This window comes from Gekko japonicus, unplaced genomic scaffold (assembly GCF_001447785.1).
Source record: "Gekko japonicus isolate JY-2015 unplaced genomic scaffold, Gekko_japonicus_V1.1 scaffold822, whole genome shotgun sequence".
Classification (NCBI taxonomy): domain Eukaryota; kingdom Metazoa; phylum Chordata; class Lepidosauria; order Squamata; family Gekkonidae; genus Gekko; species Gekko japonicus.
This window is the reverse complement of record NW_015159737.1, coordinates 498,546-521,022: the sequence shown is the minus strand read 5'-3', so window position 1 is coordinate 521,022 and position 22,477 is coordinate 498,546. Positions and strand designations below refer to the sequence as shown.

The window sequence follows — 22,477 nt, the reverse complement described above, 5'->3', positions numbered from 1 at the left end:
TAGCCATGCTTAAGAGCATAAAGAGCTGCTTGAATTTTAAAATTGCAAATATTGTATGGCTTAGGGACTGCATTGTGTGTATTATTTCTGTACTCTATAGCTTTTCTGAATAAGGGTAATCAATTAGAGTTAGAATAATGTAGGCTGTAAACATGACTGTGGAATGGTGGAATTGAATGCTTACTCTCCATTCAGTTTGTAGCAGTATAAAGGCCAGTGTAATATGGTGGAGTTTGTCTTCAACAATACAGTGAATTAGATCCCAAGATGCCTTCCATCAAAGAACCATAGATTTTTCCGTGGGAAAGTTTCTTGGGCCAGTGTAAGATTCCTTGTACTTGAGGAAAATTCCATCATCATTGGAACTGAATCCTGGGATATCTATATATCTAATTCTCAACAGTCCCCTCTGCATGTGGATATATTTCTGCCAACAGAGGGCACATTCTCTCCCAAAAGATTTTTCTACAGACTCAGGGGACTCGATGGGTCTGCAGAAAAATCCAAAAAGTTAAAAAAAACTCAGGGAGGGTTGAATCCCCCGAATACCTTTTGAAATGGCTGCCACAGGGATTTACTCCAGGCCCTGCCCACATTGACAGTGAGAGAGTAAAATGTTTGTGGGGGGAGGCTTCTAACTGGTTCTGTCAGTAAAAAGCAGGGGAAGGGGGAAGGGCTCTTTCTAGGCCTATTTAGGCCTTTCAGGGAGGGATCCTTAGGGCCAGGCCTGACAAGGGTTGCCAGTGCAAGGCTGGGAAATTTCTAGAGATTTTGTGGTGGAGTCTAATGAGGGCTGAGTTTGGGGAAGGGAGAGGCCTCAGCTGGATATAATGCCACAGAGTCCAGCCTTCAAAGCAACCATTTTCTCCAGGGAGACAGATCTCTGCTGTCTAGAGTTCAGTTGTAATTCTGGGGGATCTCCAGGCCTGGCAGCACCTTCTGGGTGACTTGATATACCTAACTTGCATGACTCAACTAGGCCTGGCTGCTTGCTACGGTTCAACAGGTGAGTATGCAAGGACTTCCAGTGAAAAACAGTAGCAGTCATTCATAACACTGGAGAAAAAATGCTGTTTCTCTGCCAGGCTGTTCTTAAAGGTAAACACTCCCAGTTCGGCCGTCTGACACCTTCTGCTTAAGTCAGATGGACAAACTAGGAGTGTTTACCTTTAAGAATGGCCTGGCAGAGAAATGGCATTTTTTCTCCAGTGTTAAGTGAATGACTGCTACTGTTCAACAGCAGCCACCCTGTGAAAGCCAGTGTGGTGCAGCAGTTAGAGCTTCAAAGTAGGGTCTGCAAGACCCAGGTTCAGACCTCCATCTCGCTGTGAAAACTGACTGGGTGATTTTGGACCAGTCACATACTTTCATCCCAACCAACCTCACAGGGTTGTTGTGCAGATAAAAAGGAAGAGAGAATAATGTAAGCTGCTTTGGTCCCCATTGTGGAGAAAGACTAATTTTCCTAAGTAGAAACTGTGGGGGAGGGGGGTGAAGATAGAGAAGCAGATAAAAGTAGATTGGCTGTTGGGTGGGAAGGAAATAGGGTTGCCAACTCCAGGTTGGGAAATTTCTGGACATTTAAGGTGTGGCGCCTGGAGAGGATGGGATTTGAAGAAGGGAGGAACTTCAGACCAGTATAATGCCATAGACGCCACCCTTCAATCCAGTGATTTCCTCCACAAAAACTACCACTGCCAGCCTCCAGGTGAGGGCTTGAGATTAACCAGAATTACAACCTTTGTCCAGGTGACAGAGATCAATTCACCTGAATAAAATGGCTGCTTTGGAGGGTTGAATGTATGACATTATACCCTGCTGAGGCTGCTTCCCTCCCCAAGCCTCACTGTCCCAAGGCCCCACCCCCAACTCTCCAGGAATTTCCCAACCTAGAGTTGTCAGCCCTAAGGTGAATTGATCCCTGTAGCTGGGAGCTCCTTTGTGATTCCTGGAGAGCTGCCACTGCTGCTGTGGAGGGCGAGGAAGCAAGTGGGTGGCTGGGAGCTCCACCACTGCTGCTGCTGTGCGAGGTGGGGGAGGAAGCAGACACAAGGCTGGGCGAGTGATGGGGGCAGAAAGAGAAAGTGATGGTGGGGGGGGCAGAAAGAGAGAGAGAGAGTGATGAGGTGGGGAGGCAGAAAAACAAAGAGAATGATGAGGGGACAGAAAGAGAGAGGAGGTAACATTCATGGAAGAGAGACAGAGAGTAAGAAATGGGGGGCAGAAGGTAGAAAGAGCATGAGAGAGGTAGGGGGACAGGGGAGGAAGCAAAGATGTTGGACATGGGATAACTATCTCACAAGTTTTTTGCGGGTCCCCAATTGTAACCTACTAATAAGCTTGGAAACTTTGCTTTTCATAGAAATATCTAAGTAACTTCTTAAAATTTTTAAATGAAATTTTAACTAGGCCAAAACATGGAGGAAAATACTGTGTTGGTCGCAGAATGAAATTTCGATCATGTAATACCGATTCATGTCTGAAAGGCAAGCAAGATTTTCGAGAGCAGCAGTGTTCTGAATTTGATGGTAAACATTTCAACATCAATGGACTAACGTCTGCTGTTCGCTGGCTTCCAAAATATAGTGGCAGTAAGTGATTGGAACCTTACTTTCTTAATTAAGCATTCATTTGCATAAAGCTTCATAATGATTCCTCTTCCCCCAACAGTTTCTATGAAGGATCGCTGTAAGTTATTTTGCCGTGTTTCTGGCACAACATCCTACTACCAGCTGAAAGACAGAGTTGTTGATGGTACTCCCTGTGGAACAGATACTTATGATATATGTGTTCAGGGTTTATGCAGGGTAAGTCAATTATGGTGAGTTAGGTAAAATAACACACAGGTTGAAAATCTGTTGTCTGAACAGGTTGTCGAAGAAATGTAAGTATTAATTAAGTTCAGCTTGGAATGTAGTCTGATAACTTTGTTGTTCGTGTGAAGACTACAGTTATCTCAGGATAGCCAAGTGCTCAGAAGCATTTATCAGATGATTCAGGTAAGAATGAAGACAGCAACTATAGGATGAAATATCCTATGGTACCTGCCCACCAGACAGCTGGATGATTGGGCATGCTTTAGTGTTTCTCCTTCTGTTTGGTCATTCCTGATCATTTATTTTGGTTACAACTGTTAGCACTGTCTCTGGACAATGTTTCTGTTGTCCAGAGTTAGAACAATAGTTTGAAACTATGATCAAAAGCAGAGTTGCAGATTGCTGTCTGGGATAACTATGATTACAGAAACATCAATGCAAATGTTACATGAGCTGTAAACATTAGTTTTAAAGATACAGTTGGATTTTCTTGATACTATTTTCTGTAAAGAGTAACACTGCCATACTTGAACACTAACCTTAGTTATCTCTAAATTAAGAAGGGAAGAAGGCATACCTTCATGAGGTTTGGGAAGAGAACTGTGTGAGCCTTAGGATAAAATAGATTGTATGATTTGGGGAAGGGGGCACTGAAAGAAAGGCAAGAAGAAAATGTGTATGCATATAAACAAATATTAACATTTTCTTTTAGCAAGCTGGCTGTGATCATGTTTTAAACTCTAAGGTCAGAAGAGATAAGTGCGGAATCTGTGGTGGTGATAATTCATCATGTAGGACTGTTTCAGGAACTTTCAACAGTGCTCATTATGGTAAGTTAATTTATATATCTATATATATTTATAAGTATTTTACAGTGTGTTTCACAGTAATCTGAGTTGGATTAATCCAGAGTGGGTATGTAAGAAGGGAACATATTATTTGTACTGTTTCAGCAGAGTAGGCATTAGGGGTGTGCATTTGGGTCTACCCAAATTGAAAATATACCCCCAAAACACCTTATTGGTATTTTTGGGTATATTTCAGTATCCCAAATGTATCAAGGTTTTATTGGGAAAACTGGAGAAAAAATCCCAGATATATTCAGGAATTACTGGTAGATCCAAAAACAGAAAAGAGGCAGGAACAGATTGCTCCCGCCTCTAAGGTGTTCATCGGGCTGCAACTGTAGCCCCTTTAAACTTTAAAGGGACTGCAGAAGACAGCCCAAGGATCAGGATCAGCTGTGCTAGGGGGAGCAGAGTGTTCCAGCTTGCTTGGCTTGGTGCTGGCTTCTTGTGCAGCCTGGTTTAAACTGGGCTGCAGGAGAAGCTGTCCCAGCTAGGATCTGCATGCCTTGGGAAATGATTTCCCTGAAACGTGCAGATCCTGGGTCTGGCTCCTTCTGCAGCATGGTTTGAACTGTGCTGCAAGAGAAGCCACCCCAGCCAGGATCTGCATGAAGACAGCCGGAGGATCAGGATCAGCTGTGCTGGGGGGAGCAGAGTGTTCCCACCGGCTTGGCTTGGGGCTGGCTTTTTGTGCAGCCTGGTTTAAACTGGGCTGCAGGAGAAGCTATCCCAGCTAGGATCTTCATGCCTTGGGAAATGATTTCCCTGAAGCGTGCAGATCCTGGGTCTGGCGCTTTCTGTAGTGTGGTTTAAACCAGACTGCAGGAGAAGCCAAGCCAGCTACTGCATTGGGCTGACTTAAAAAAAAAAATTCTGTTATTTTTCTTATTGGATCTATTGGACCTGAAAAAAATTGGGAATTTGAGATTTTTCAGAAATACCAAAAAAAATTCAGGTCCAGTGGATCTGAACCAAAAAATATTGATTTTTTTAAAAATTGCACACTTCTAATAGCCATGGTCTAAATATAGGATATATGCACAGCTAGGTTTGTGCAGCAAGCTGTCAAATATAAAACAAATTATCTGAATTTTGAGTTTTTCTTTGAGAAAGCAACATTTTCCCAAAAGTAAATGGAACAATTCCAAAATTGTTAATTTTTTTTACGTAATCTTTGTATTTGGATTAGTCCAGAGAGCCATCTGGATTAATGAATAATTAAATAGTTCAAATTAATTAAATGAGTTTAAAGAATAATTAATTTAAATTAATCTCTGAACTTAGTTTAAATTTCTTATCCATGCCTTCAGTGGGTTGTAGGAGTAAAAATGTTTGTTCAGAAGCAAAGCAGTTGGCAGAACATAGACAATTAGTGAGTATTCACATTGCCATTTTGGCTGCTTCCCCAAATTTTGTGATAAAATGAATGCCAAATCATGGCTTGGAACTGCATAATGTAATCCATTGTTATGGAAATCTGTAAATGACTATTCTAGTCAACACCTCCCTTGCTGTGTTGTTATAAGAAAGAATATTTTTGAGGCTCTTAGCTGATCAAAACTACATTTTCCTGGCTTCGAGAGGTGCCATAAGCACCAAGGATTTTACACCTAGATCCAAGTGTCTTTCCCTGTGAGGAGTAGAATTATGATGATATCCGTCCATATGGAATAGTCCACACATTCCAACACACCACCTGGGAGGTATTTGCAGTCTACCAATAGTGTCTGCATCCTACTTTTAACCTGGCACACACCTGGAATGTGTTTAAAAAGCCTGCATGATATTCAGGATGTTCATTGGTGCTGACTTTTTGGAGGGAACATTTGCATACAGCTCCCCACATTCTGATTGGTCAAAGAAAACCCCTTTTCTTTCTATTGAATTCCTAAAATAAGACTAGCCTGTGTCCTAAATTTTGAATGACTTGCCTTCCTACAAGGAAAGTGTGGAAGACTGGAAAACCTTATACATTTGGAATTAAGTATAAAAACTGTACTTTTAAGTTCTGAGTTTTTCTTCCCTCATTGCTCTCATGTCTTTCCCTCTCTCTGCTTAGAATAAACTTTTACTATGGTTGGCTGCTCTCAGCCCATGCTATTTAACATACCGGAAAGGTTAAGGAAGTGTGAGGTAGCTGGCTTGCTGGGGACAAGGAACGCTCTTGTTTCTCTCTGTTTGTACGAGAAGGGACATAGTCTATCACTCACACAGTCTGGGTACTGAAACTTAGGACTGTTGTGGAATAGTCAGTTTGGACTACAAGCTGTTGACCCTCTCTATATGGTGGCAACTATGCCCAATGGCAAATCATTCAAAGAGACAGGGCATCACACAGCCTTATTAAATGTATGCAACCTGCAGTGGATCCTGCATTCCTTTACAAGTGTGTAATCTTTGTGGTGTCTGTGCATCACACCTCTGGGATATAGTGTGCCTGCACCGACCTCGATCGGTATAATGGAAAGCAAAAGGGTTTTTGCGCACGCTCCCTGGTCACATGCCGGGCTCCACTGTGCATGACCAAGGGAAGGGCATGATGATCCCGCCAGTTCTCTTCAGACCACCACAGTGGTAGGACCCTCTCGCCTCGGTCAGTAAAACTATCTCTTTTTGGCCTTTAGGCCTCGTTTCTCTTCGCGTTTAGTTAGTTAGGAAAGTATTTAGTTAGATAGGTGTTCTTGGACTTTGTTTTGCTCCCCGCCCTCCAACCTATGGCCGCTCGGTGGGGCCCAGCAGGTGGTCACTGTCCTGACGGACAACACAACAGCCCGGTGTTATATCAACAGACAGGGAGGTACAGTATCCAGAGGGTTATGTTGACTAGCCCTAGAATTATGGGACGAGTGTCAGTCGTGGAACACGTTCCTGAGAGCCACTCGTTTACCGGGGACATTGAATGTCGAAGCGGACTTCTTGAGCAGAGGAGGTACATCGGAGCATGAGTGGGAGCTCAATTGCACCTATCTCCAACCAATGTTTCACCTTTGGGGCCATCCAGAGGTGGATGTGTTTGTGACATGCAGCAACAGAAAGTGTCATCTGCTCCAGAGCGGAGACCGATCCTCTGTCTCTTGGTGATGGTCTTCTGGTTCTGTGGTCACGTCTTCACGTGCTCCTCTTTCCTCCAATTCCACTAATCTCCAGAGTACTAGCCAAGCTAATGCAGGAGAGGCCACGCTGTCTCTTAGTGACTCCATGGTGGCACCGGCAACATTGGTTCTCCACTCTGCTCCACCTATCCAAGGGCTCCTTCGTTCATTTTCCCCCAGCTGCAGATCTCCTCCTTGCAGGGAGGGGGCAGATACTGCATCATGATGTGCAGCGTCTCAAGCTCACAATCTGGAGGATCCTCTTCGATTGTTCAGAGACAGAATAGATCATGTCCTTTTGAACTGTTGCAAACCGTCTACCTGAGTTTCTTATGCTGGAAAGTGGAAGAAATTCTTATCTCACCTTGACTTGTTGGGATTGCCGCCACCCCCATCTGACCTGACAACAGTCTTTGGGTTCTTATTATCTCGCCTGGACCTGGGCCTTAGCTGTGCCTTGTTGAAGGTCTATTTAGCCGCAATTTCAGCTAATCACCCACCGATTGATGGTCACTCTGTTTTCTCCCACCCTCAGACCAAGAAGTTTCTTAAGGGCCTGACCCACCTCTTCCTTCCGTAGCGTGGCCCCATGCCAGCGTGGGACCTACCCATAGTGCTTACGAGACTTATGGGCAGACCTTTTGAGCCAATGGCTACTTGTAGTCTGCAGCTTCTGTTGTGGAAGACAGCCCTTTTAGTTGCGGTTACCTCCACTAGGAGGATGGGCAAGTTATCGGCGCTCCACTGTGACCCCCCTTATTTGAGTTTCTTTCTTACCAAAAGTAGTGTCTGAGTTTCACCTACAAGCAGACATTGTTCTCCTAGTGTTCTTTCCGTCCGCTTCGACGGAGGAAGAACGACGACTTCATTCATTGGATGTCAAAAGAGCTTTACTCTTTTACCTAAATCGAACATGGCCTTTTAGAAAATCACTGGCCTTGTTTATCTCTTATGCTCTACCCTCTCTGGGGAAGAAGCTGTCGTCCCAATGCCTATCCAAGTGGATTGTGGAGACTATTAAGTTATGCTACGTGATAGCTAAAAAGTCGCTCCCGGGTCCACTATGGGCACATTCCACCTGGGCGGTGGCGGCATCCACAGCCTTCCTGCGAGGTGTGTCACTAGAAGATATCTGCAATGCAGCTACTTGGGCCATGCCTCACACGTTTGTGAAGCATTATGCCCTAGATGTATGTCTTCATCAGTGTTCAAAGGTTGGACAAGCGGTGTTGCAGGCGGCTCAGATTTAGGACCTCAGCTCCCTCCTCCAGGTAGGTGTGTACTGCTTGCTAGTCTCCCAGAGGTGTGATGCACTGAGACCACAAAGAAGATAAACAGGTTGCTTACCTGTAACTGAGGATCTTCGAGTGGTCATCTGTGCATTCACACCACCCGCCCTCCTTCCCCTCTGCTTTTGGTCCTTCCTTTCCTTTTTTGGAGACTGAGGGCAGCAGTCAGAAGGAACTGGTGGGATTGTCGTGCCCTTCCCTTGGTCATGCACAGTGGAGCCCGGCACGTGACCGGGGAGCGGGTGCAAAAATCCCTTTTGCTTTCCATTATACCGATCGGGGTCAGCGCAGGTGCACTATATCCCTGAGGTGTGAATGCGCAGATGACCACTCGAAGATCCTCAGTTACAGGTAAGCAACCTGTTTTAGCATTTATCTGATATGTATGGTCACTCGATACATCATTTTGTTTTCAACCTGACAGTGTAATACAGAACTGTTCAAGAGGGCATTGGTATAAAGATAATAGGGTTATGGTTGTATCTGTGTGTGAAAAATTCAGGCAGGTATTTTTCTTTCTGTCCCTCACATTGCATCATTTCTTATGTGCATTATACTGGTCTTCATTGCATTGTTTTATAATTCTTTAATCTCCCTTAATTGTCAATGAGAAAGGTGGGTAATTGAAGTAAATAAATGAATAAATGTTGGTGTACAATAAACACAGTTAGTAAACTACTGGCCAGCTTCTCCTTAGAAGTAAAACAAAGCTATTATATATAATAAATAAATGGGGTTTCTCTGTCCTCTAATGAAGCTATGTAGCAGTAGCCCTTTAATTGTTGTGAACAACAGGAACAAAAACAGCAGAAGTATTTTCTCAGGTTCAGCAAATAGGTGAATATTCTAGGTCTGTAATAGGATTGATTTTATATATAATTTTATTCCAGGCTACAACATAGTAGTAAAAATCCCCACAGGAGCAACAAACCTTGAAATGCATCAGCACAGCTATTCAGGGAACCCAGAAGATGACAACTATCTTGGTAAGTATTTCACAAAATGAGCTGATGACTTTTCCCCCTATATATATACGTCTGAAACCCAGCTTCTCTGAAGCTTCTTTGGATGCATATGAAGTTTCTCGGTATCATTATTTGAAATTCCTGATTTCACCACAAATTTTAGATCTGCACAAAAGTCAGACTTAATTTTCTAATAAAATGGTGGATCCAGCAGACGTTTCTGTTGATGGAAGGGGGCTATTTTTTCCAGTTCTTCCCTCCCATGTCAGATCCGTAGTTTCCTCCTTACTATGTTCGAGGGGGTGTTGTCTCATGTCCCCAGGGGTACTTTGAGGGGCATTTTGGCCTGCAGCAGGGGGGGAGAAGTGGGAAATCCCTGCTTTGCTGATGAAAATCACTTGGAGATTTTGTATCGTGTCCTACCCAACCATTTTTTAAAAATGCATCATAACTGCATTCTGTAATGATTGCCGGCAAAACAGAGCATTAAAGCTGATCTCTTACCAGTCTGCACTGACATTTGTTCAACTGATTCTGTGGCTGCTGACTGTTCCAGTTTGTCCCAGTGGGCTACAGATGATTTTATCTCCAGGTGCATTGATACTTGATTTAGTTACCTGTGTTATTCAAATGGCCCTGCAGACACACATGCCTTCTTTGGTGCTATCATTTTATTTATTTATTTATTTATTTGTTCAATTCATACCCCGCCCTGCCCGCCCATGACCATCCAATGTGAGTCCTATGTGAGCCCGTTCCTCAGTAAATAATGTTTTTATGATACTGCTATTTTATTGTGTGTCAGCGCTTAAGAGTTAAAGAATGTACACAAGAATAATGAAGAATGTACACATAATGGTAGAAGTTTTAATTGTTAGCGTCACTTTGTATATTTAAGAGCTCTGTATGGAAATTTCTAATTATGTATGATGAAGAGTTTGTGCTGAAATATGAACAAAAGATGCACTGATATTGTCTCTATTAACATTACTATAGCATTATCCAATACTCAAGGGATTTTTTTTCTGAATGGAAATTTTGTGGTAAGCCTGTCTAAAAAGGAAATCACTATGTTTGGAGTTAATTTTGAGTACAGTGGTTCAAACAGCACCATAGAGCAAGTAAATACCACTGGGCAGCTTGAAGAGGACATTCTCTTACAGGTGAATCTTTAATGTTTTAATGGATGGTAAGCTTCTGAATTTATTAATACACAAAAAGTAAAAGAATATAATTGAAAAAATGGTTTTATTTTATTATCATTTTTAGGTCTTGTGTGTTGGGAATTTGTACAACCCTGATGTGCGCTATTCATTCAATATTCCTGTAGAAGAGGAGAATGATCGCTTTACATGGAATCCATATGGGCTTTGGCAAGGCTGCAGCAAAATGTGCCAAGGTATTGAGAATTTCTTGTTGAAGTGATAGTTAAGATATCGCAGTAGTCACAATCTGTCACATTGTTTCTCAGATTGTTGTGGTTTGACTGTAGCAATAGACATATGCATGAAACATAGCTTCATGGAGATCGGAAGTTGAAATTCTGACATAATTTTACATATAATGATTTGTATAAGTTGAAGAGTTTATTTTTCTTCATTTATTCCACACCTTTCTGTTCAATGGGGACCTGTAGCAGCTTACATGGTTGTTCTCCCCTCCATTTTATCCTCCCTTCCACTTTATCCTCAGAACAACCCTGTCAGGTAGGTTAGGCTGAGAGTGTGTGACTGGCACAAAGTCTCCTAGCAAGCTTCCATGGCAGAGTGATGCTTCAAACCTGGGTCTTCCAGATTCTAGTCTGAGACTCTAACCACTACTGGGAGCAATAACAGAGGGGAGGCCATAACATCTGCATGGCTTCTGCATGAATCAGTATGCTATATAGACCTTTGAACCCTTGTTGTTTTATAACAGAATTCTATTCTTACTCTTCCGTCATCCTCAGCCTTAAAAACAATCTGCAAAATAATGGGTGGTATCCTACTATCTGTATATAGAAGGCGTATGAAGATTTTCCAGCTTCCGCTACATGCCTTGCAGCTCTGGAAAGATAATTTCTAGAGTCACAGAATTTGTGCAGAGAAACAGCAGTAAGGTTCAGAGGGCTGGAATGAGGAGGGTCATGTGGATGAAAGTGCCGCCCTCCCCTTTGGATCTGTATGCCAAGGAAGGAAGAGCAATTTCATCCTCCTCATTCTTCCTCTTTCCAGCTGTCCCTCAATCCTGTGTGGCAGCACCACCCCTTGGGGCACTCCACAGCCCAGTGGGTGCCTTCAGGATAGCTGTTTCCCCAGTGCCACCCTTTGTCCCCAACCTTGGAGGGAGGAAGCAAGCCATTGCAAGGCAAGCCCCTGGTCTCCAGTGTCGGTGAGGCAGTGGATCAGTAGCTGATGGTTGACCATGTCAAACACTGCCAACAGGTCCAACTTAGGCTTGCAAAGATGCAATGTTTTTCCTTATTGAGATGACTGGCTGGTGGTGGCAGACACCAGTAAGCAGTTGTTGGAACATTGTTCATTGGTGTTAAAACTCTGTCAGGAATTAGGTCTTTTGGTCAACTGGGAGAAGTCTAAGTTGGTTCCATCACAGAGGCCCAATTCATTGGATTCTGTACCCCCAGACAGAATAAAGACTGTTTCTACCTTAGTAGAGCCGTTCCAGACAAAACGGGTCCAGTCTGTTAAAAATATCCTCTGCCTATTGGGGCACATGGCTTTGACTACAGCGGTTTTACTGCTGGCTAAATGACATATGAGGCCCTTACAGCTTTGGTTCTTACTGCAGTGTAATTCAGAGGTGCACTCTTTGTGGCAGAAGTTTTCCATCCCTAGACAGATGATTCGGGAATTGTCATGATGGAAGTCTCTTGACAATCTGTCCCAGAGAAGATCATTTGGCATGCCTCATTATGAGGTTGTACTTTCCACAGACACCTCACATGTAGGTTGGGGTGAATGTTGTGAAGGTTCCTCTGTGTGGGGTACCTGGTCACAAACAGAGAAAATATGTCATATTAATTTGTTAGAGCTGCAGGCAGTCTTTAATTCCTTTATCAGCTTTTCAGATATTCTTCAAAATTCACCCCTTTTGCCAGAAACGGACAACACAGTCACAATGTTTTATATAAACAAAAAGGGGGCCAGGGACCTTTGCCAAGAGGGCATCCTGATATGGCGCACTGTACTAAGTCTCAGTGTATCTATCCATGCCATTTACATTCCAGGGAAATTGAATGTAGAGGCCGACAGATTAAGCAGGGCAGGGACTCTGTCCCACAAATGGTCCCTAAATCCAGTTTACCTAGAACCTGTCTTTGCTTGGTGGGGTATCCCAAGTATAGGTTTGTTTGCAACCCAGGATAATGTGAAGGTGATGAGGAGATTCTGCTCCCGCGCTGGTAGGGGCATGGGGTCCCTTGGGGACATGTTCCAGTGGCCCTTGGTAGGGAAACTGTTGTATGCATTCTCTCCATTCTCATTATTAATCAGAGTTCTGGAGAAGGCCAGACAAGAGGGTTCAGAGATTATTCTAGTTGCTTCTTTCTAGCCTCACCAAATTTGGTTTCAAAGTCTTATGAAACTCGCTCATGGTCAATATATTCCATTTCCCAGGCACAGAGATCTGATCAGTATTGGCAATGTCTTTTACCATAATCTGGAACACCTGAAGCTTACAGCTTGTAAAGTTGGAACAGTGACCTGAGTTTCTCCCAGGAGGTTAATTAATTAATTGATTTGATTTGATTTATGCCCTGCCCTCCCCGCCAAGGCAGGCTCAGGATGGCTTACATAAAAATAGTGACAGACAGAACAACAATATAAATGTCAGCATAAAACACAACAAAGTTACTAAAAACAGTTTTTATGGCGATGACGGTACAATAGTAGCAGAGTACATAATAAACATACATGGCATGTTATTAAATTCACAGACGTCTACCACAAGAAATGCTAACGGTTAGAAGTAGAAACAATTTGTTCTCTGGTGTGGAGAGAAGGGAGTATCTCCATATGTAGCCCCACTTAAGTATCTCATGCTTAAGTATGTTTTATTTCTAAAGAGTAAAGGTTTGGCTTAATTAAAGCACTTAACAGCAATTTATTGCTTCCCCTTTCCCCCCACCTTTTGACAAAGAGATTTCTCAAGGGACTGTCTGATATCTGTCCACCTAGCAACCCTGTGGTACTCCAATGGTCCCTATAATTGGTTTTGACCTACTTGGTGAACAAAGCCTTTGAACTCATAGCTACTTTCCCATTAGCAGTGCTTTCTATGAAAGTTTGCTTCATGATAGCCGGTCACATCTGCCAGGACGGGTAAGCGAACTAACAGCGTTTAGAGTAGAGAATCCATTTTGAAGTTTATTTCAGAGAGAGTATCAGTTTTTTGACTTAAGTTGTCTCTAGTTTCATTTATCCCAAAAGCTTATTTTACCTATATTTTCCCCTGCACTGAGCTCAGAGAGTGAGAGGAAGCTACAGTCCTTAGATATTAGGAGGGCTTTATTGTTTTACCTGAAATGGACATTTGAGTTCCGTAATAAGGATAAGGCATTATTTATATGCTTTTCAGGTCCAAGGAAGAGTAAGAGGGCATCTTCCCAGACACCTTCTAGATGGATTGTGCCCACCATTAGGCAGTGTTATGAGTTAGCCAGGATATCTTGCCCCCTAGAGGTGCATGTACATTCTACTAAAGCTGTGGCCTTTTCTTTTGCATTCTGGAGTGGAGTTCCACTGTCAGAGATTTGTCGGGCTGCTACCTGGTCCTCTGCAGACACCTTTGTTTGTCACTATGCACTAGACCTGCAGACAAGACGAGAAGCTCAACTGGGGAAAGCTGTCCTCCAGTCCATGTACAAATTGTTACGGGAACTCCTCTGGTGGAGGATTGTTCCACTAGCCCAAATCTGTTTTATCTACAACAGGGGCTTATTCTGAGTCCTTGTGACCAATTGTATACAGAGATGGCTTCAGCCAGACACTTGCTTTTGTTCCCATAAAGAGACACAACAACTGGATGATTTAAAGAATAAAAGTTGTCTTTACTAGTTTGATTTCTCAAGCATACGAACACAGATACACTCACACATATGCACAAGATTCCTTCAGTTACAGTAGTAAATAGAAAGCATTTCAGTATGAAAAATAATAAATTCAGACACAGAAGGGTCAGACACAGAAGGGTAGCATTTGATACTCATCTGATCCATGAAGAAGGGAATCTCCTCCAGTGGGAAAACAGGAACCAAAAAGAGCTAACGAGAAGAATTCTATGCCACACTGTTGGATTCAAGTCCATTGCGTGCGGGCTTCTTGGTTTGCGCGTTCCAAGAAGGCTACATAGAATTGCCTCTTAGCAGAGCTTTTCTAAAAGAGGAGGGGGGGTTCTAGCTAGCTTGGCTGCTAGCTGGCGCAACTTAGTTACTGAAAAGGTGGGGTGGGGGATGGCTAGCTAACTAACTCGATGCTTGACTCGATGACTCGGCTTGACCCAGAACAAAGGCTGTGCTTTGCCTTATAAAACCTTGCCTTTGGGGCTGGACTCTTACCTAATAGTCCGTCCTCTCTCCTAAGTCCATTGGCCAGTGGGAGGTGACGTACCTATCTAAGGGGAGTGAGCCAGTATTCAAATTCTAGCCTAACTTCAAGGGGACCATTTGGTCAAGGTGTCAAAGTTGTATCACCATGGTAACCCTTTGATGTAGATTCTCTGGCCTGGCCCAGAGGAGGAAGAGCAGGAAGAAGTATTTTGTTATTCCAAACCAGAAGCAGGGGTTACGTGCCATTCCAGGAACTCCTGATGGTGGAAAGCTGTTGTTCTCAAGACTCAATGAGGCTGAGCTTAATGGCGAAGGCCTTCTCTGTCCCAAGGCAGGCTGGGTAGATGTGTGTCCTCATTAGCATATGGATGCAAGCAGCACACTGACACAGCACTTTGCAGATGCAGATAGGCCAAGCACATAGCATAGCAGCTTTCCATGTGCATGCAAACCATACAAGCAGATCACACAGCATTTCAGACACATAAATGCAGATACAGCTCATACACATATGCAATTGCACAAGTAAAATACATTTAAAAGCACACATGGTAACAAAATAGATGAGCATGCCCCACCATCTGGCATTTTAGCTTGCTAGATTCCCCATGTGGTACTGCAGAGAAGATTGACAATGAAAAGAGGGTTGCACTTACCTGTAACTGTTGTTCGTTGAGTATCTTCTGTGCAGGCACATGGTCCTGGGCAGGAACAAGCTTTTGCTCTGGCATGCAGCACCCCCTGGAGCCTCTTAGGTGTAAAACCCTGCCAATAGACAGGCCTGCTCATATGCAGTCCCCATGTGTGTCTACACTGAAGATACTCGATAAACGACAGTTACAAGTAAGTGCAACACTGTTTTTGGCATACAGTATGGTAGGATATTGCTCAGTGAAAAACAATGATGTTTCTAGACCAGTCTAAAATGTTGGGGGAAATCTCTTTCCAACAAAATGTTTCATTGTTATATTTTACATTGAGAGTGGTGCAGATTATACAAAAATTCAACATGCCAGAAAATACATACAGCAAATGTGAGGTGAAATTGCCTTAGCAAACTGACACTTCCACCATCTGTTTGATTAGGCATCAAAGTCTAATGTGTCACAAGGATGTGAAGGTCAGATTATTCCATTAATGGCTCCATGGACTAGCCAGACAAATTTTTCAAAATTGGCCCACAGCAACATGATAAACTTTCCTTCTCTCACTTTGGCAATGTCAGCCTTTGCCATAAAGAGCAGAACAAGGAAAGTTAACATCCTCCTGAAAAAATAATTTCTGATTTCATCTAGTTTTTAAACGAAAGCAAAATACATCTCCTGTTTTCCTAAACTATTCTGTTTTTCTAAATGTCTTGTTAATTCTTTTCTAATTATTCTGTTCAAGGTTCTCGGAGAAGAAAGGTTACATGCATAAGGAAGACTGACCATTTGGAAGTGTCTGAACAAAGATGTGAACACATTGCACTGCCCAAAACAGTAATAGAACCATGTAATACAGATTGTGAATTAAGGTAAGCACACAGCCATATCTATAAAGTGCAGTTGATTTTAAATCCTCTTTCTTGGTTTGATATCTTTATAAAATTGAATGCACAAATTAGAAGGGTTTTTTTTTAATACAAATTGCTATGCATTGTGTAAAACTATAATGTCAGAGTAATTTATGAGCTACAAATTTGGTTAATTTTTTGTATTTGCAGTTACCACTTTTTATTTTATTGACTTAAGTAAGACTAAGGTGCTTCTTGAATTGCATCATTGGAAAGCAACTATTAGGCATTTTTATTTTTTCTTTCACTGATTCCCATGCTATTTGAATACCTTCATAATTAATTTAGGTTACCTATATATACTAAAACATATTTAGTTTTATATAATAGTTTATGCTTATAGGTGGCATAACATTGGCAAAAGTGAATGCTCATCTCGGTGTGGCCCAGGGTTTCGATCTTTAGACATCCACTGTATGAAGTACTCTGTTTCAAAGGGACTGAGTGTTCCAGTGGATGATAAATACTGTGCTGATCAGGAGAAACCACCAGTCAGAGAACCCTGTCATGGAGACTGTCTTCTAACAAGCTGGCATTACACGGGATGGTCAGAGGTACAAATTTAGAATCTTGTACTTTTACGGTTGGGTTTTATGTAGTGGGTTCTTTGTTTATTTGCTGATAAGCAACAGAAGGCTTCATTTCTTCATAATATATTGCAAACTTATCAAGGATAATACATTTTAAAACGTGTTGAGATCAACATACAACTGGAGAACAAGATGCTAAATTTATCTCAACCAGCAGTATGTGAAGATATACTGACGATGAAATTGATTTAATATGTGATTTCACTCTTTAGTATGAATACTAGGTGCATTTTAATTTATTTTTATGAGGGTCATTTTTTGCTTTTTCGATCCCCCCCCCCCAACCCAGTGTTCTAGGAGCTGTGGGCAAGGTACAAGAACCAGAGAATCTTTCTGTACGAACAACTTTGGTCGTCGGCTTGCAGATAGAGAGTGCAATGAGTTTCCAAAGGTGGTCACTCAGGATTGCAATGAGTTTCAGTGTCCCAGCTGGATTGTTAGTGATTGGAGTGAGGTAACGCATACACATTTATTGTTCTTCTTTCATTCTAGATCTTGCCCAACAGGAGTGAGGCATACTGTGCAGCTGCTGGGAAGTGTGGTAATGCAAAGTTATCAAGGGGGTTGAAAGTTCTTTTCCAATTATTGTATATTGGATAAGGGAGTGGATTATGTGGTTTAGACTGTCCTTAGGTCTTGTTGTGCAGGAGATGAGTGGTAGGTATACGCCGTAGGGTCTTCTCAGAAATTGTCCAAATAGTATGACTGTCTCTTTTTCCAGAATGATCCCTTGGAGTCCAAACCTCTAGTCTGTTCATAATCTTTGGAGATTTTTCTGTTTAGAAGGTAATTTAGTTATTTGTTGGGGGGAACATTTTATGTCCCTATTGAAGGCATATTGGATGTGAAAAATATGCTGTCATTTCATGTTTCATTCTGTTAGAGTTCTTTTCACTTATGCTGTTTTATTGTAACACTTATTAGCTTTATTTATATATTGCCTTGAGCTGTTTGCAGCGAGTGCTATAGGAATTACGGGATTATAGGAATATAACAGAATTACAGGGATTTAAGGAATATTAAATTTCATTTGTCATACAACCTTAATATGAGCTCAGTCTTGCATTTTACTAATAAATCTGATCTATTAAAAGACATCTACAATAAATTGGGTAACTCTCATGGGAGAATCTCATATGTGCTTTGGAGCTCAGCAAACATACATTGCTCATTGACTGATTTCCAGTATTAATGAAAGCTAGAAAAATGACTGGTGCTAATTTTGTAATCTTCAGCAATTTTTGGTACATATGTAACCTTGCAGTGTCCTGTGACATGTGGGAAGGCTACTCAACATCGGCAAGTATGGTGTCAAGTGAATGATAAACAAGTGGAACATGTTTTCTGCAATCAGAACACTATACCAGATTCAGTGAGATCATGTGAACTTAATGAATGTGCAGCATGGCACGTGGGACCATGGGGAGCCGTGAGTACGCATATTTTTTTTAAAGCTTTTGAGGTTATCACTAATAGCCAAACACCACAACATGTTTGGCCACAATTCATGTTGGAATTTCTGCAAACCAACTCACTTTCCCTGTAGTCACATGGCAGATGTAGGGAACTTACTACCTCCTCTTCCAGTGTCACAGGCTGAATCCAAATTACACCTTGCAGCACTTGAGGAGGAAGCAAGTTTTCCACATCTGCTATATTGCGATGTTTGGACCTTAGACAGCACAAATTCCCAATAAAATGGAGAAGCAGGCAAGATAAGATTTAAATTATCCAGAAAAAGCTTTGGTAAAACTTTGTTAAAGAAATGAGGGAAAGCTTGGAGAAACGGAGAGAAGCTTGATCAGTAGAAAGTAGGGTGGACATTTGAAGACACAGCATAACTGTAGACTTGGGCATCTACATGTTGTGTGAGAAGGAACACCAGAAGGGCTGCCAGGAGATGAAACTGAACTGAGTGAAAGGAAGAAGATAAGGCTAAGAGAAGAGGTGTATAGTCATGAGACCAGAGATGGAGGGGCTGAACGGTAAGACCTAGAGCCTTCAAATTCACACACAGCTTATCAGGAAGCCAGTGTAGAAACTTAAGATGAAGGCAGAGGTTTATTGCAACAGCAGAGAGAGAGAAAGAGATTTCCCATTAATGTCATTTCTGGCTGGCTGTATTTTCAGGTAATCCGTATTCTGTACTCAGTTCATTATGTTAAGAATCGAAATTGAATCTGACATTTTTCTTTTCTTATGAAATTGTTTACATATAGTGCTCTGTGACATGTGGGTATGGTTACCAGATGCGTGCAGTCAAATGTGTTTCTGGTATTTATGGAACTATTTTGGATGATGAGAGAGAATGTAATGCTGCTACCCGTCCAAGAGACAGCCACGTAAGCAAAACACACTTCTTTGTTTTAAAAATTAAAAGTAAAGTTAAAATCCCATGCCCATCTAAAGTTTCTAGAATGTACTTTTCTCCCAACAGGAATGTGAAATGTCTCCTTGCACAGAAATAATCAAAGTATGGCCAACATCACTTCCTGCCATCCAGACTGACAAAGTGACTCGGTGGAGATTTGGATCATGGACTCCAGTGAGTAATAGTGCAAGCAACTTTTTGTAGATGAGGATATAAGAAAAAATATTTTGCTGTTTAATATCCTTTTTTGTTAAACTTCTACTCCTTTTTAGGAAAATTATTTACCTCAAAGAGAATTTTTAAAAAGAATTATCTACTTTTACTAAGAAAAGGATAGAAAAAACTCTCCTCCCTTGGTTTTAAAAATGCTGTTCAGTCCTTCATTCTAGAAAATTTAATTCCTGACATCTCCTGTGTCTCCTGACCTCTGGTTTCTACCTCACAATCACTCCAGCCTCAAGTTCTCTGGGTTTTAAATATGTGCTTGGAGAGCATCCTCTCTTTCAATAGAGTGGTACCCTACCTATCCTTCATCTATATATATAAAAGAAAGTCCCCTCACCATAAACTCAACGCCCAGGCCAAACCGCTGAACCTAGAGACACCAAATTCGGGGAGAGCGCTCCTACCATGGTGTTGGTGCTCGCTAAGATGGGATTTTTAGAATTTCAACCCCTAAGTGGGTCAAAAGGGGTACTTTAATCCATCAGGGATGCTGCCCCAGCAGGATCACCTTAGCGGTGCTGCTGGCCCAGCTTAGCCACACTCCCACCCACAATGGAAATATACACCAAATTTGTGGAAAACTGGTTTCCTTTATTAGGTTATTTAACTTCTCACAATGTGGGTTCTAGAAAATTGGTTCGTATGAACTTGCTTAATATCTGATTGCTCGGATGGTGTTTTGAATACGTAGTTATGTCCCACTTCTTCAATGTAACATAAATTAGAGGCGATTTTGTAAAAAAAAAGGGGGGGTATGCCCTCCCCGCCCATTCAATGCTCAGGCCAAACCCCTGCACCAAGAACCCCCCAAAAAGGGGAGTGCATTCCTTCCATGATGCCAACCTCCCCCAAAGAGATTTCTGAGAAACATGACCCCTAAAGGGGTAAAAAAGGGGCAAAATTTGTTCCCCAATCATTTTCCATGTGCCTTGCATGCTGCTGCTCCCCCCCCCCCCATTGGTCAACTGTGTAGCTCAGAGTTCTGAGGTAAAACCTCTGGAGTTGACTTAACAGACGACTGCTTCTTAAATGTTGCCTGCTCCAGAGTGAGCTCACCAAGCAGCCTGGTGATCCTAGCACCTGAGGGCAGAACCACCAATGTGGTCTACAGAGAGGTCCTTCAGTAAAGAAAAAAAAGTATGTAGGTCTCACTTCATTTTTTACACTACACTACAGTGTTCTCCATTAGAATACCTACAACAAATGTCACATTTCAAACTTCATATCATCAGTATTATAACTGGATTTACGAAACTTAAATACCGTAGCAAAACACGGGTATCAGGCTTTGCTGTTCAGTCGCACAGTCGAGTCCGACTCTTCGCGACCCCATGGACCAGATCACGTCAGGCCTTCCTGTCTTCCGCCGTCCTCTGAAGTTGGCTCAATTTCATGTTCGTTGCATCTATGACACTGTCTAACCATCTCATCCTTTGCCGTCCCCATCTTCTTTGACCTTCAATCTTTCCCAGCATCAGGGTCTTCTCCAGTGAGTGCTCCCTTCTCATTTGGTGGCCAGTTTCATTATCTGGCCTTCCAGGGAACAGTCAGGGTTGATTTCTTTGAGGATTGACTGATTTGTTCTTCTTGCAGTCCAAGGGACTCTCAAGAGTCTTCTCCAGCACCATAGTTCAAAAGAATCTATTCTTCGGCGCTCGGCCTTCCTTATAGTCCAACTCTCGCAGCCATACATGACTACTGGGAATACCATTGCTTTGACCATGCGGATTTTTGTTGGCAGGGTGATGTCTCTACTTTTTATCATGCTGTTTAGGTTCGCCATCGCTTTCCTCCCAAGGAGCAGGCGTCTTTTAATTTCATGGCTGCAGTCACAGTCTGCGGTGATCTGGGATCCCAGGAACGTGAAGTCTGTCACTACTTCCACGACTTCCCCTTCTATTTGCCAAGGAGTGATGGGGCCGGATGCCATGATCTTAGTTTTTTTGATGTTGAGCTTCAAGCCCACTTTTGCGCTCTCCTCTTTTACTCTGAGCAAGAGGTTCTTTAGATCCTCTTCACTTTCAGCCATTAGAGTGGTATCATCTGCATATCTGAGGTTGTTGATCTTTTCCCCAGCAATCTTAATTCCCGCTTGTGATTCATCCAGGCCAGCATTTCGCATGATGTACTCTGCATATATATTAAATAAGCAAGGTGACAGTATACATCCTTGTCGTACTCCTTTTCCTATGCTGAACCAATCAGTTGTTCCATATCCGGTTCTAACTGTTGCTTCTTGGCCCTTATACAGGTTTCTCAAGAGACATGTGAGGTGGTGTGGTACTCCCATCTCTTTAAGGACCTGCCATAGTTTGTTGTGATCCACACAGTCAAAGGCTTTAGCATAGTCAATGAAGCAGAAGTAGATGTTTTTCTGGTACTCTCTTGCTTTCTCCATAATCCAATGAATGTTGGCAATTTGATCTCTAGTTCCTCTACCTCTTCAAAACCGAGCTTGTACTTCTGGCAGTTCTCTATCAACGTACTGTTGAAGCCTAGCTTGTAGGATCTTGAGCATGACCTTGCTAGCGTGTGATATGAGTGCAATTGTGCGATAGTTTGAACATTCCTTGGCATTGCCCTTCTTTGGGATTGGAATGTATACTGACCTTTTCCAATCCTGTGGCCACTGTTGCGTTTTCCAAATTTGCTGGCAACTTGAGTGCAGCACTTTAACAGCATCATCTTCTAAGACTTTGAATAGCTCAGCTGGAATACCATCACCTCCACTAGCTTTGTTGTTAGTAATGCTTTCTAAGGCCCATTTAACTTCACATTCCAGGATGTCTGGCTCGAGGTCAGTGATTATACCGTCGTGGTTGTCAAGGACATCGAGGTCTTTCTTGTATAGTTCTTCTGTGTATTCTTGCCATCTTTTCCTAATCTCTTCTGCTTCTGTTAGGTCCCTACCGTTTTTGTCCTTTATCATGGCCAGCTTTGCATGGAACGCTCCCTTGATTTCTCCAATTTTCTTGAAGAGATCTCTAGTCCTTCCCATTCTGTTGTTTTCAGGCTAGTATCAGGCTAGTATCTTAGTAAAAGGAATCAATTCTTGTTCGGCTTATGTAACTGTGCATATGTTAGTAATAGCCAAGATCCACTACTTGGAAGTCACTGCAATGGAAAGGAGCTGATTCTCTGTTGCAGATTTCTAACAACTCCTGTGCTGTTTCCAGGGTCC

General features: G+C 42.4%; 1 protein-coding gene across 1 annotated transcript in view; it reads left to right on the top strand.

Annotated features, from left to right (window-relative positions):
• Nucleotides 1-22,477, top strand: part of ADAMTS20 (ADAM metallopeptidase with thrombospondin type 1 motif 20) — a 152,250-nt gene that overhangs the window by 82,547 nt on the left and 47,226 nt on the right. The window contains exons 14-25 of the mRNA XM_015429359.1: nt 2,410-2,591; nt 2,671-2,807; nt 3,529-3,646; nt 8,936-9,031; nt 10,007-10,173; nt 10,280-10,409; nt 15,945-16,071; nt 16,454-16,664; nt 16,990-17,154; nt 17,965-18,129; nt 18,920-19,042; nt 19,138-19,245. Of these exons, the coding sequence (XP_015284845.1) occupies nt 2,410-2,591; nt 2,671-2,807; nt 3,529-3,646; nt 8,936-9,031; nt 10,007-10,173; nt 10,280-10,409; nt 15,945-16,071; nt 16,454-16,664; nt 16,990-17,154; nt 17,965-18,129; nt 18,920-19,042; nt 19,138-19,245 (1,729 nt within the window). The remainder of the gene's footprint in view (nt 1-2,409; nt 2,592-2,670; nt 2,808-3,528; nt 3,647-8,935; nt 9,032-10,006; nt 10,174-10,279; nt 10,410-15,944; nt 16,072-16,453; nt 16,665-16,989; nt 17,155-17,964; nt 18,130-18,919; nt 19,043-19,137; nt 19,246-22,477) is intronic.